This window comes from Miscanthus floridulus, chromosome 2 (assembly GCF_019320115.1).
Source record: "Miscanthus floridulus cultivar M001 chromosome 2, ASM1932011v1, whole genome shotgun sequence".
Classification (NCBI taxonomy): Eukaryota; Viridiplantae; Streptophyta; class Magnoliopsida; order Poales; family Poaceae; genus Miscanthus; species Miscanthus floridulus.
In genome coordinates, this window is record NC_089581.1 from 13,123,219 (window position 1) to 13,137,588 (window position 14,370).

Consider the following 14,370-nt stretch of genomic DNA (forward strand, 5'->3'; position numbering starts at 1 on the left):
GTTTTGGGTACTGTAGCGCGTTTGTTTGTATTTGGTAATTAGTGTCTAATTATGGACTAATTAGGTTCGAAAGTTTCGTCTCGCGATTTCTCACCCAACTGTGTAATTAGTTTTTTTTTCGTCTACATTTAGTACTCCATGCATGTGCCGCAAGATTCGATGTGACGAGTACTATGCAAAAATTTTTGGGAACTAAACAGGGCCTTAATGCTCCATGCACGTATCGCAAGATTCGATGTGATGACTACTGTAGCACTTTTTGGGAACTAAACATAGCCTTAGGACAAGTCTCTTTGAGTGCATCATTAAGCACTGTAAATCAAGATACTTGTTGACTGCTTCTCTGTTAGCATCCACGCCGTTGAAGAGATAGTCTCCACCTTTGCTAATCAGTTAAACTTGTTGTAGACTAGCTTGTGGCCTGTAGACAATGTATGACTGTATGGAATCGTCAATAGATTCTGTTAGTCTGTTAGTAAGCCGAGTGCCCCAGGGGGTTGGCTTGTTTGAGTAACTTTTGTTTATAAAAAGTTTCTTTAGACTGTTAATCTTTAAATAAGATTGTAGTCTTTCTAGTGTGGGCTTGTTTTTGCCTTGTATATTTCTTAAAAAGGCGTATAAGACAAGTTAGCCGAGTAAAGAGCAGCCGACACAGTCATTATGATGGAAATCATGTTAGACCCTTCCGTTGACGTTAAGTGTGTAATACCACTTGTATCAAGAGGCCTTTGTAGCGATTGTTCACTATTAGGATCCCGCCCCGTAGCGAATGAATCAGGTACCTCGCTTCCGGGAATCACCCTACCCAGGACGACATGCAATAGCGTTAACTAAATGTCGGTTAGCGGCACACACCAGCCGCAAAGACGTGAGCCGACTGAGTAGTCAGCGTATCTCGTGAAGGGGCAATACAACCAAGTACTCGGCATATGCAGTGTAAGACTGTGTACCAAGTGATATCAATCGTAGTTAGAGATGTATAGCCATGCGAGTAGTCGGCGTATCTCGCAAAAAGGCAATATAGCCCAGTATCCAGCGTATGCAACTTGTCAAGGTTGCGTGCTAGGTGGCGACATCATAGTCGGAGAGATATGTAGCGGCGTGGATAGCTGGCCTATCTCGTAGTTTAGAAAGTAGCAGCATGGCTACTTGTCGAAGGTGTGAACAACACTAGGTTGTGTACCTTGTAAAATAGATGCGACATTAGTCGTAGAGATGTGAGCCATCAACGGCATATCTCTATAACTGACGTAAGGTAGCGGTGTGGCCACCTGTCCGTGTAGTGAGAAGGAACGACCGAGGCCGTTGCATACTGACGGTGATAACCGCCGTGTATGCTGACAACGATGGTCGGAGCCAATGACGACGAGGGCTGAGGCAGTGGCAATGGTGAGTTGTCGAATAGAACCGACAAGAGCCGAGGTGGTCAGCGGCGGCGAGTTGTAGACGTGAGCCGCGGTGGCGAGTCGTCGATGAGGGCCAACGAGAGCCATGGCGGCGGGTTGTCGACGAGAGGTAGTCCGCGGAGGCACATACCTCACCCAATAAAGTAGTGGTCCGAGTAAGGTAGCCTTCGAAGGCGCGTACCTCACCCAGATTTGGTTCCCTGTAAGATAAATATACAAATTTTGTAGTTATTGGTATTCGGGATATCAAGTCGGGAGCAGGTCCCATGCATGTAAAATAATAAGTCGGAGCAGATCCCAGTATTGTGAAAGGCATGTAAAATTTTTTGCGTCTTCCTCTTGTTAGGCTGTGTAAATGTCCCGAGTAGCTGTCCCCGTATGTGTAAGCACTTGTATCTGGCGTAAGGTTGTGAGGTTCATGACCATGACCATGTGAGCCGTGTGAATAAACAATGCGTCACATGTGAGTTCGTAATACTCAAGTATTTTTGCAACCGTTGAGAGAAGACTAGTGCAGTCGGCGCTTCACAAAAAAAGAGAATGTGTGTGGAACGCATGCTAGGTGTAGTCCCGACTATAAACTTGGAGCTGTGTGAGGAGTCGGGAATGCAGTTTTATAGTATGGTATGACCACGGAGGCACATGTATACTATCTAGAGATATATAAAAATTAAGTTGCTAGTCGCTCTTGTAATATCCAGAGATCATGTATAATATCCAGAGATCATGTGCAGCTTTCTTTGATTTTTCCTTGATGTATGCTAATCGCTCTTGTAATCAAGTTGCTCATGTACTAGCTAGACAGGTCTCAGATGACATTAGGATGGGCGATTGGCATTCGGCCCCATCCTGTGTTCTTCATCTCCTGTTTGATTCCAAGAGAAAGATCATCAAGTCGCAAAAAAAGGCACATGTATAATATCCAGAGATATATAAAAATTAAGGAATATTTAAAAAAATATTAAAGCTATGACTTAGCTTGATTGATGACAAAGTAGAGTAGTCGACGTGTCGTTGACGCGAATGCGGCGTGTTGTCCGGGTACCACCGTGGGATCACGACAGATGACGACGGAAGACGAGTGCCCGCTCTAGATCCACAGCATGTGTGGCCATTGGAGTCTGGAGTTGGCTCTGATGTAGTCGAACTCGGCGTGAAGGCGGAGTCAAACTCGATCACAGAACTCGTCGATGATTATGGTCCTGTAGATGATGTCGGTCTTCTTGTTTGCCTGCTCATGATCGTCTTCGCATAAGCATGCACGGGTATGCTTGTCATAACGATGTATATGTGTGTACGTCGCCCATAGCTTACTTCCTTGATTGCTATTGACTTGCTGGTTGTATGTGCACAAGTACACATGCACATTCGCATGAGTACACGCACAAATTCGCACGAGTATACGCACAAATTTGTAGCTTGCATGTCTTGAACTGCCCTCTGAAAGATTCTTGATCGAACCAAAGTGTTTGCCGAGTAGAAACTGAGTCGGACTCGGCAGAACAGAGTCAGCACAGGCAGGACTGCTGGAAATTGGAGTCAAACTCGGCGAGACGAAGTCATAGTCGGCACCGGCAGAGTTGGACTAAATTGGAGTCAAACTCGGCGAGACGAAGTCATAGTCGGCACCGGCAGAGTTGGACTCGGTGAGGGCGAGTTGGAGTCGAACTCGGTTGTCGAGGCGGAGTCAGCAGGGGCTGGTAGTCGGACGTGGCATGCATGACCTGTTCGTGCATGCATATACATACACATATTGAAGGATCGAAACGGACGACCAGAGGGGGGGGGGGGGGTGAATGGTCACGGAAGCCAAAAATTTATAACCCTTCACCTAAACACAAAACCTGACTAAATCACGTTTTTTAAATCTGGACAGAACTCTATGTACCTAGTAAATCTGATGTGAACGAAAATCCGTAACTCCGATCGACCTAAAAATTTGTCAGATTAAACTTGTCGGCGTTTCGGACCGGGGGGTCCTTAACCAACGAGTGAATTTGTGTTGCGTGCCCCTAATTCCCGATGGTGATGCAAAGAGACACAAGGTTTATACTGGTTTAGGCAATCGACGCCCTACGTCCAGTCTGAGAGATCGATCTTGTATTCCTTGCACCAGAGTGCTCGTAGTAGGGGGTTACAAGCTAGGTGAGAGAGGGAGCTAGCCCCAGGTCTCGGCGGGGGTGGTGCGGGCTGCTTGAGGCGTTGTTCTCAAGCAGCGTAGAAGTGTGTGGTTCTATTGGTGAGTTCCTCTTTCTGCTCGTTGTTCTCCTGTCCCTAGAAATGGCCTCAGTCCCTCTCTTTTATACTCTAAGGGAGAACCAGGAACGTACATATGTGGCTACATAGCGTTCTATAAGTGGGGATGGCGTGTCCGAGCCCTGCAGTCGGCCACTGTTGTGGTATGGTCGATGGAGTGGCCCCGTCCTTGTCGTGTAGAAGTGACGCGTCGGTCATACTTGATCTTGTGCGTCGTGGGGCTCCAGTACGGCTTGAGGCAGGACATGGCGGGTGACGTGCCGGTCATCATACGATGGCGTCGTAGGGAGTCGAGGCTCTACAGATGGTGAGGCCGAGCCATCGTGGGGGGCTCGGCGGACATGGATCCTCAGGCTGCCGAGCCCCTGAAGCAAACTGCCGAGGCTTTGGAGGGAATTATTGGTCCTGGGGACTGATTCCGAGGCCACAGTATCCCGGACGTGGCTCCCCACGCCGCGTTGTTCTCGGAGCAGGAGTTGGCAGCACAGTGAGGCATGGGCATCAACCATGTGCATAGCGGTGGGCACAGTGGCGGGTAACCCCTGCCTAGTCCTGCCTCCTGTCCCGTCGGCCATTCCGCTGTACTGTGCCGAGCATGCGACCGATGTCAGTGGCAGCAGTTGGCTGAAGTTAATGCGACGCGACGTTTTGTCAGAGGGACAGGTGAAGGAAGAGGCAGCGGAGTGTTGTCGAGCCCGCCTCGTGTGAGGCGGAGGGTCGGCGACCTGACCGAGGCCTACGACGAGAGGGGGTCGGCCGAGGCCTCCGGTGGGGGATCGCCCGAGGCCAGCGGTGAGGGGCCTTGAGCGATACGGAGAATTGGCCGAGGCCAGCGGTTGTTAGCTGTTTTCGATTCTAACGAAGTCTAAGCAGTCGTTTTTTGGTTCTTGCTTAGGGTACCCCTTCTCACGGTATCCGACAGTAGCCCCCAAGCCTTGGGGGGAGTGGAGGCACTCCCCCTGAGGTTCTGACGAGAATTGGCTCTTGATAGTTCCTGTCGGGATGATGTTTCGTACTCAAGGTTTCGGTGGGTGCGCGCGAGCGCACCCGCCGGGTGTAGCCCCCGAGGCCTTGGAGGAGTGATTTCACTTCTTCAGGGGCTTTTTTTTTCTTTCGAGTGAGGGGTTTTCATTGTGTTTGCCGAGCCCGTGGGTGCGAGTTCGGATCGCTGGGCCTCAACGATGCTGCGAGAAGAGCCCCTTAGCCTCTGCCTGGAGCGAGAGGGCCGTTAGGGGTTCCCCCGGCTTTTTGTATGACCCTCGCGCTTCCTTTTTGCTCGAAAGGAGGGGTGGAAGATGCCATGCTACCCTCGGTGGGCGCGAGCGATGACATCTTCGGTGAGCTGTTATCGGGTAAGTCCGAGTGGAGGCCCGTACCCCGTTCGCTGGGGGTAGGCTAGCGGTCCAGGGACGCTCTCCATGAGTACCAGAGGGTTTCTCTAGTGGGTGCTGAGGCCGTTCGCTGGGCCTCAGTGGCTCAGTGCCTCCCTACGGTGGGATCCCATTCGGAGACATCCCTGCCGGTCTCGGACACGACTCAGGGTGTCCCAAGCATTTCGCTTGCTTGGACCTCGGCCTCGTACAGGCTCGCCCATAGTCGTCCCTGACTCTGTTGCCCTGGGGCAGCTGTCGAAACCCCTGGGGGCCCAGCCTTCAAACCCCTGGACCGTAACGGGCTTGGGTCGCTTGTCTTTATCTTGGGTGCAGGAAGAGCCCCCGAGCCTCCGCACGGAGCGAGAGGGCGGTCAGGGGTCCTCCTGACTTTTTTGTCCGTCCCCCGCACGTCCTTTTCGCTCGGACGGGGGGGTTGTTTGTCGAGCCCACTCATGTGCGAGCCTGAGCCGCTGGGTCTCGGCAAAGTTGCAGGAGGAGCCCCTGAGTCTCTCGCACGGAGCGAGAGAGCGGTCAGAGGTCCCCCTGGCTTTTGGTTCGCCCCTCGCGCGTGAGGGTCTGTCTGCCGAGCCCCCCTCGGGTGCGAGCCTAGGTCGCGGGGTCTCGGTGTCTTTGTAGAAGGAGCTCCCTAGCCTCTGCACGGAGCAAGAGGGCCGTCAGGAGTTCTTCTGGCTTTTTGAACGACCCTCGCGCTTCCTTTTCGCTCAGAAGGAGGGTTTGTTTTGCCGAGCCCCCTTGTGTGCGAGCCTAAGTCGCTGGGCCTCGGCAATGTTTTGCAGGAAGAGTCCCTTAGCCTCTGCGCGGAGCAAGAGGGCCATCAGGGGTTCTCCTGACTTTTTGTTCAACCCTCGCGCTTCCTTTTCGCTCGGAAGGAGGGGTGGAATGTGCCATGCTACCCTTGGTGGGCGCGAGCGATGGCATTTCCGGTGAGCTATTATCGGGTAAGTCCGAGTGGAGGCCCGTACCCCGTTCGCTGGGGGTCGGCTAGCGGTCCAGAGACGCGCTCTAAGAGTACCGGAGGGTTTCTCTAGTGGGTGTCGAGGCCGTTCGCTAGGCCTCGGTGGCTCGGTGCCTCCCTACGGTGGGATCCCATTCGGAGACCTCCCTGCCGGTCTCGGACACGACACAGGGCGTCCCAAGCGTTTCGCTTGCTTGGGCCTCAGCCTCATACAGGCTCGCCCGTAGTCGCCCCTGACTCTGTTGCCCTGGGGCGGCTGTTGAAACCCCTAAGGGCCCAGCCTTTGAGCCCCTGGACCATAGTGGGCTCAGTGCCTAGTTCCTTTGCCTGAAAGGAATCGGGTGGGGGTTATTTCTCTCCCTACGGCTAACAACGGCAGGCGCGTCTTTTGAGGTGGCTTTTTCGGGGAGGCAAAACGGCGCCTGCTGCTGCTGTGGTTGGACGCGATGTGGTGTCAGCCGACGAGACGTAACCGTACGTGCAATTAATGAGGAGGGAGTGGGCGCGTGGGTGGTAAGACCGGATGTGGATAACCATAGCGGATTTTTGGGGGAAACTTCCCTGATTTCGTCGCCCACAATCTGCTCCCTTCCCTGCATAAATATGAAATGAGCCTCGCCCCTTCTCCCCTTACCTTGCATGTGTCTGCCTTTGCTGCCTTCTAGCTGTTGCTAAAGAAAAACAGAGAGCTCCGGGAAGAAGGGAGAGAGGGGGGAGTGAGAGGCAGAAAGCGAGCCTTACCGCCGTAGTCGCGACCTCCACCGCGCGCATGGCCAACGTCATGGTCCTCCCGGTGGACCCATGGGATCGGTCTGATGTGACCGTGGGAGTGCTGCAGTCGCTTGTCGACGACGGTCTCCTCTGCCCGATCACCGATCCTAGTAGGCCGGAGTGGATGGCTCCGGGAGGCAAACCAGAGCCGAGGCCTCGCGACAGCTACATCGTGAGCTTCGTGTCCTTCCACGAGCGTGGTTTTGGCCTTCCGGCAGATCGGTTCATGCGGGCGCTCCCGCATTACTATGGCGCGGAGCTCCACAACTTCAACCCCAACTCCATTGCACAGGCAGCCACCTTCGTCGCCGTCTGCGAGGGGTACCTGGGAATCCCTCCCCATTGGGAGCTGTGGCTTCACCTGTTTCGGGCGACGCATACCACCAGACCGACGGGTATGACGGGCACGAGGAAGGCGACGAGGACCGGCGGCTGCACTCTCCAAGTGCGTCAGGACCGGCTGAATCTCTACATCCCAGCCCAACTCATGTCGTCCAATCATCGCTGGTACTCCAGCTAGTTCTACCTCCGCAACGATGACGGCGGGCTTCCTCCTTATACTGGGAGGGTAGTGGAGGTTCAGCCGAAGCACTGGCAGTATGGCGTCCCGAGCGAGGAGCAACACAGGCTGTGGCCACTGCTGAAGGCACTAGAGACGCTGCGCGATCGTGGCCTTACGGCAGCAGTGGCGATGGCGGCCTTCCATCGTCGGAGGGTGCTACCGCTGATGGCGCGGCGGCGACGTTTGTTCGAGATGACGCCGGACAAGTCGATTGACGGCATCTAGATGTCCGCTGTGCCCCTCTCCGACGAGGAGGTTCTGCGTCGGGTGAACGAGGCGGTCGAGGGCCGGCAGAAGATCGGTGGCATGTCCTTGTTCTCGATGCGCCCAACGCTGGGGTACCTTTCCCTAGTGAGTCGTGTGCGGCTGTAGCCTCCGAGGCCTCCTTGTTCCTCTCCTTGGCCTGAGCCCTTATTCGTATTCGTCGTTTTTTGTAGGGGATGAGGGACATACGAGCCTCCCCACCGCCCATCCCTGAAGACACACAGCGGCGGACGGCGAACCGGGCGTACGCGGAGGCCCAGAAGAAGAAGAAGGACGCTGAGACGGCAAAGCGTAAGAAGAAGATCGTTGAGCGCGACGCTCTGGAAAAGCGTCGCCGGAAGCAGAAGCTCGAGGGTCTCCCAGTGGAGGTGTCTCCGTCGACGTCGGTGGAGGGTTCGAGCGGCAATGATGGTGGTGAGGTGGGGCGGGGTCCCCTCAACCACCTCCCTAACATCAGGGAGATGGTTCTTGGGGCGTCGGTGGGCGGTCCGGCGTCCCAAGGAGGAGGAGGAGATGGCGACTCGGGGCAGATGAGCGCCCGCCCCGTGGCCGAGGCCGATACGCCCGAGACAAGGGCGTTGGGAAAGCGCGCCGTCAGCCCGTAGGGCTCGACGGCAGAGGTGGAGCAGGCGGCTGCGGGGCCGGCTCCACCGGGGGTTGAGCGAGCGCTGGAGTCCGGCGAAGGTCGGCCGGCCTCGGCGGATACGGGGGTTGTGCCACCGCCGCTGTTGTAGAGGAGGGACGCGGTGAAGAAGCAGTTGAGCATCCGCTCGGGGTGAGTATTTTGCTAGTGAAGTTTTTTAGCATCTCCTGCTTTTGTTTTGGTCGCGGGTCTGATAGTGTTTTGCCCTCAGCCGGAAGCGTCAGGCGGAAGTGCCTGTCTTGGCGCCGCGCAAGGCGCTCAAGGTGGGCACGGGTTCCATCGCCCTAGGGGCGGTGGAGGTACAGGAGTTGGTCGCCCAGGTAGGGGCTACCCAGGCGGCTGTGGGGCGAGAGGAGGAGGAGGAGCCTACACTCCACGAGGCCGTAGCACCTGCAGCTGTCGAGGCCACTGTGGGTGCGGCCGAGACCCCCTCGGCTGTGGAGGCCACCAAGGGCGAGGTCAAGGTCGAGGCCCCCACGGTTGTCGAGGCCACCGAGGGCGAGGTCGAGGTCGAGGTCGAGGCCCCCACGGTTGCCGAGGCCCTCTGGACCTCAGGGGCCGAGGTGGTGGAGATCGTGGCGCCTGGGAACTTTGGGGCTGAAGTGGTGGGGGTCGGAGTGAGCGCGGCGAGGGCGGCGGCCCTGGAGGTGGAGACGGAGGCGAGGCAAGCCCCAACCCTGCCGCCAATTCAGAGCGCGCTTCCAGTATAGGGGAGCACCTGGGAGGCGGAGGTTCGCCCGATCCCTGCCGACAATGCTTCCCGGGGGAAGGGGGTGGCCGATGTCGGGGCGGCCAGCGCCGTGGAACAGCCGGCTTCGGCTTCGGGCGAGGAAAGTGCGGCCCTCATGCGAGTGCGGCCTGAGCCGTACGGGTGGGATCACCCGCACGTCTGGTGGCGGAGCCGGGACGACCCCGAGGGGGAGCCCATCTTTGCACTTGAGGACATGGCCGAGGGGGGTCGCTGGGACACCCTCGAGCAGTACCGCAGCCTGGCGGAACGGTCGCTGCGGACAGCGCTGTCCGTCGTGGCCAATGACCTGCCCAGGGTCTCGCAGGTACGTATCCCCCTTTTCTCGTGTGATGTCATCTTTCTCTGGGTTTATTCGTAGTGCTCAACTTGTGTTCTACCTATCCAGGAGCTCGAGGCCCGGTCCTTCGGGAAGTCGCTGTTCCTTCGGCGGGAGAGGGGCGTCTAGGACGAGCTCTATCGGCAGAGGGAGCTGCTCGCCCACGCCAATGAGCTTCTGTCGGCGCGGAGCGCGGAGGCGGAGGATCTCCGTCTTCGCTGTGACAACCGGGAGGCTGAGGCGGCCATGGCTCAGGGGCAGGTCGCCCCTTTGGCGGCACAGGTCAAGGAGCTAGAGGAGGAACTGACCCGTGTGGCCGATGAGCGAGACGCCTCCCACTCTAGGCCAGAAGAAGTGAGGGCCACCGCCATAGCCACCGCCGGGCAGCTGGGTGTGGAGCAGCGGGCGCACGAGCTGACGAAAGGTGCCTTGGCAGAGGCTACCAAGGCAGCCGAGGCTTCCCAAGGCGAGGCCCTAAAATGGAGGGAAAAGGCCGAGGGTGAGTCATGTTCCCTTTGTTTCATTCGTTTTTTCATGCGTTCGACACCTGACTTCTTGTCGCGACACAGAACTGGAGAAGGAGGCTTCTAGGGTAGCCGAGGCCTCTCGTGTCGAGGTCCAGCGCTGGAAGGAGAAGGCCAAGGGTGAGTCCTGTAGGACTCGCGCCCCTGTTTGGCTTGTTTTCTTTGACGCTTAATCCCATTCTACTTGTTTTGGCACAGGGTTGGACGATGAGGTCTCACGGTTGACCGAGGCCTCCGTCGCGCTGCAGACAGTGCTCGATTGCGAGATCGAGGAGCACGACATGCTGCAGAGCGCCGCTCGCGCCATCTGCGAGGCCCTGGAGATGGAGGGGGTTCAATCGGGCAGCTCTCTTAGGAGCCGCCTGACTGCGTTGATTGGCCAAGCGCGTCAGCGACTGCGAGAGGCGCTACACACAGGCGTCAAACGCGCCCTGGCCATCGTCTCCTCACACTACGCCGACGTCGATGTCGAAGGCGTCAGTGACGGCTATGTCCTGTCCGAGGATGCCGTCGAGGCCGAGGAGGAGCTGACAAGGCTGGAAGCGGCAGTCGAGGGCCCCGGCACGGCGTTGGCGAAGCTGTTCGAAGAGGAGGTGGTCCCTCCTTCGCCGTCTGCCGATGCGGGAGACCCTGCGCCTTGACCTGGGCCGAGGGGGCCATGTAATAAGTTAGATTTATTACTGTGTCGTGACGTTTGTGGCCGTCGAGGCTTTTGTGAGGTGCTTGTATATATACATTTTTTCTAATCGTTTTATTGTATTTTTGAGCCTCTGTCCTCTGTCTCGCCTCCGAACGTATCATCTGTAAAAACTCCCTTGGAGCCTAAGTTGTCCCTCAGGTAAAAGGTGGTGAGGGAGTTGCCGTAGCCCGGAGGCGTAGGTCGTTCTCACAGCTCGGTCGGCCTTTTAGCCTTGAGACACACTTTTGGTCCTTAGGTTCTTTACAAATGGTCTGTTAGAGCGCGTTAGAGAGAGTTTGGCATAGGAATTTAACTGAAAATCGATTAAGAAATGGTGTTCGGGACTTAGGGGGGTTCCCCCCCCTTCTAGCCCCCGAGGGAGGCTCGGCCCTGCGGAGGCATGGCCGAGTCTCCCTTGAAGCATTATCGTAAAGCGTTTTACCTTCTGTTCTGATTTCTAGACAAGTCCTTTGAAAAAACCCCCTCGGAGCCTGGGCTGCCTCTCGAGTGAAAGGTGGTGAGGGAGTTGCCGTAGCCCGGAGGCGTAGGCTTATCTCTTGGCTCGGCCAGCCTTTTGCTCTTGAGGCGAACCTCCGGTCCTTAGGTTTTTTTGTAATCAACTTGCCCTAGTACGGGACAGGTTCCCCTTGATGGGGGTTTCTCGAAAAATTAGAACAACTAAAGACGCTTCTTTAATGTATTTCGAGAAACAAAATATACAATGCTTTGGAAATTTAAGGGTAGAAACGACGTAGCTGTTCTATGTTCCAAGCGTTGGTGAGGACTTCGCCCTTCTCGTTGGCTAACTTGTAGGTCCCGGGCTTCAGCACTTGAGCGACGATGTACGGCCCTTCCTAGGGTGGGGTCAGCTTGTGGTGGCCCTTGTTGCTCTGCCTCAGTCTCAGCACCAGGTCGCCCACCTTTAGGTCTCGGCTTTGGACGCGCTGGGCTTGGTAACATCGTAGGGCTTGCTGGTACCTGGCTGAGTGTAGCAGTGCGACATCTCGGGCTTCCTCCAGTTGGTCGAGGGCGTCTTCGTGGGCAGTGCAGTTGCTTTGCTCGTTGTACGCCTATAGCCTCGGGGAACCGTATTCTAAGTCAGTGGGGAGGATGGCCTCGGCTCCATAGACCAGGAAGAACGGTGTGAATCCCGTGGCTCGGCTCGGGGTGTTTCTTAGGCTCCAGACGACTGACGGGAGTTCGGCAAGCCATTTCTTGCCAAACTTCTTCAACCGGTTGAATATTCTTGGCTTAAGGCCTTGTAGGATCATGCCCTGGAAATTCCCGACGAAGACCCTCACCAAGTCATGCCAGTCGTGGATCTGTGTGGGGGAAAGGTGTTCGAGCCAGGCTCGCGCTGAGTCTAACAAGAACAAAGGGAGGTTGCGGATGATGAGCAGGTCATCGTCCGCACCACCTAGCTGACAAGCCAGGCGATAATCGGCTAGCCATAGCTCGGGGTTCGTCTCGCCGCTATACTTTGTGAGGTTGGCAGGTTGTCGGAACCGAGCTAGGAAGTGAGCGTTGCGGATGGCTCTACTAAAGACCCGAGGGCCAGGTGGCTCGGGAGAAGGACTGCGGTCCTCTTCACTGTCGTAGCGGCCGCCTCGGTGTGGGTGGTAGCCCCGGGTGGCTCCGTCGTCGTGGCACCATTGCCTGCCAACTACTTCGTGGTCGCCTTGTGCCTCACGTTGATCTCCAGGTCGATCGCGCACCGAGGGGGCCCTATTGGCCGTCGGCACGTGAGCGGGCTTGGGACGGACCGAGGCATCCTGGCCCCGGTGAGGTTGCGCCGTGGGTTGCTCCGAAGTGCCTCCACGCTGGCGAGAGGCGGAACTTTCGGCCTGCTACACCGCAGCGGTCTCGAGGAGGTCGCGGAGCTCTCCGCGGACCCGTCGCCCCTCGGTGGTGGAGGGCTCAAGCATTGCTCGGACCAGCATCGCAGCCGCTGTGACATTCTGGCTAGCGCGATTAAAGATTGGGGGTGGCTCACCCCCTCATTGTCGTTGATGCGGTGATGGACGTCGTGGGCCCTCCGTCGGGCTCCTCCGCCCTCACCGCGCCCTTAAACTTGTCGGCGTTTTGGACCAGGGGGTCCTTAACCAACGAGTGAATTTATGCTGCGTGCCCCTAATCCCCGATGGTGATGCAAAGAGACACAAGGTTTATACTGGTTTAGGCAATCGACGCCCTACGTCCAGTCTGAGAGATCGATCTTGTATTCCTTGCACCGGAGTGCTCGTAGTAGGGGGTTATAAGCTAGGTGAGAGAGGGAGCTAGCCCCAGGTCTCGGCGGGGGTGGTGCGGGCTGCTTGAGGCGTTGTTCTCAAGCAGCGTAGAAGTATGTGGTTCTATTGGTGAGTTCCTCTTTCTGCTCGTTGTTCTCCTGTCCCTAGAAATGGCCCCGGTCCCTCCCTTTTATACTCTAAGGGAGAACCAGGAACGTACATATGTGGCTACATAGCGTTCTATAAGTGGGGATGGCGTGTCCGAGCCCTGCAGCCGGGCACTGTTGTGGTATGGTCGATGGAGTGGCCCCGTCCTTGTCGTGCAGAAGTGACGCACCGGTCATACTTGATCTTGTGCGTCGTGGGGCTCTAGTACGGCTTGAGGCAGGACATGGCGGGTGACATGCTGGTCATCGTACGATGGCGTCGTAGGGAGTCGAGGCTCTGCAGATGCTGAGGCCGAGCCATCGTGGGGGGCTCGGCGAACATGGATCCTCAGGCTGCCGAGCCCCTGAAGCAAACTGCCGAGGCTTTGGAGGGAATTATTGGTCCTGGGGACTGATTCCGAGGCCACAGTATCCCGGACGTGGCTCCCCACGCCACGTTGTTCTCGGAGCAGGAGTTGGCAGCACAGTGAGGCATGGGCGTCAACCATGTGCATAGCGGTGGGCACAGTGGCGGGTAACTCCTGCCTACTCCTGCCTCCTGTCCCGTCGCCATTCCGCTGTACTGTGCCGAGCATGCGACCGATGTCAGTGGCAGCAGTTGGCTGAAGTTAATGCGACGCGATGTTTTGTCAGAGGGACAGGTGAAGGAAGAGGCAGCGGAGTGTTGTCGAGCCCGCCTCGTGTGAGGCGGAGGGTCGGCGACCCGGCCGAGGCCTACGACGAGAGGGGGTCGGCCGAGGCCTTCGGTGGGGGATCGCCCGAGGCCAGCGGTGAGGGGCCTCGAGCGATACGGAGAATTGGCCGAGGCCAGCGGTTGTTAGCTGTTCACGGGTACTGTTCACTGAATAGTAATTCGCTGGGAGTCCAAAACGTCCCCACCTTCTCAACCCTAGGTGCCACATATTTATATCTCCAAAGGGTGGAACGACCTATTTTCACATAAACCCCTACGCTAAATAAATCCAACGTATGGGCGTAAATTCCAATTACGTCCTCCATGGCAAATTCCACGATGTCCGCGATCCCTCCATCTCCACGATGTGATCCTCGCGATGTCACCGCACGACCATCCGAAATCGTATCGCGATCGCCAGAATTTCCATCTTCAGCCAATGCACGCCGCACGAGCGTCCTGGTACGATGCATGGCTTTGTGGCTCAACCAGCGAACCCTGGATTTTGTGGCATAATCTGGAAACCTCCCTCGACGTCCTCCCACCGTGTAGCCAGGTACAGTAGACGTACACCACACGATCGCCTGTCCCTCGAACGCAAGCCTCGATCCGCCCTTCTCCGCCCCCACGGTTCTTTGGCACGGCATCCTATCCTCGTTCTTCACTCGTCGCCGCATGTACCTTGTCTCCACCTGTCACCTACAACCACAATCTGCCAAGAGATACGTCACACGCACACCGTGTTGTCAATCGCTCATCACCAAGGTGCTAGCACACCGGC

The 14,370-nt window shown here is 56.8% G+C and overlaps 1 protein-coding gene across 1 annotated transcript; it reads left to right on the forward strand.

Moving 5' to 3' along the window:
- Nucleotides 1-9,564: 9,564 nt before the first annotated feature.
- On the forward strand, nucleotides 9,565-10,483 carry LOC136536111 (uncharacterized). Its single transcript, XM_066528511.1, has 3 exons — nucleotides 9,565-9,817; nucleotides 9,888-9,962; nucleotides 10,041-10,483. Exons 1-3 carry the CDS (start codon nucleotides 9,565-9,567, stop codon nucleotides 10,481-10,483), a joined length of 771 nt encoding a protein of 256 aa, XP_066384608.1.
- Nucleotides 10,484-14,370: the final 3,887 nt, after the last annotated feature.

Excerpts from the sequence above, each read along its gene's own strand:
- LOC136536111 (XM_066528511.1), top strand. The coding sequence starts at position 9,565 with ATGGCTCAGGGGCAGGTCGCCCCTTTGGCGGCACAGGTCAAGGAGCTA. Across the intron at positions 9,818-9,887 it reads ATGGAGGGAAAAGGCCGAGG|AACTGGAGAAGGAGGCTTCT; the intron begins GTGAGTCATGTT and ends GTCGCGACACAG. Across the intron at positions 9,963-10,040 it reads CTGGAAGGAGAAGGCCAAGG|GGTTGGACGATGAGGTCTCA; the intron begins GTGAGTCCTGTA and ends GTTTTGGCACAG.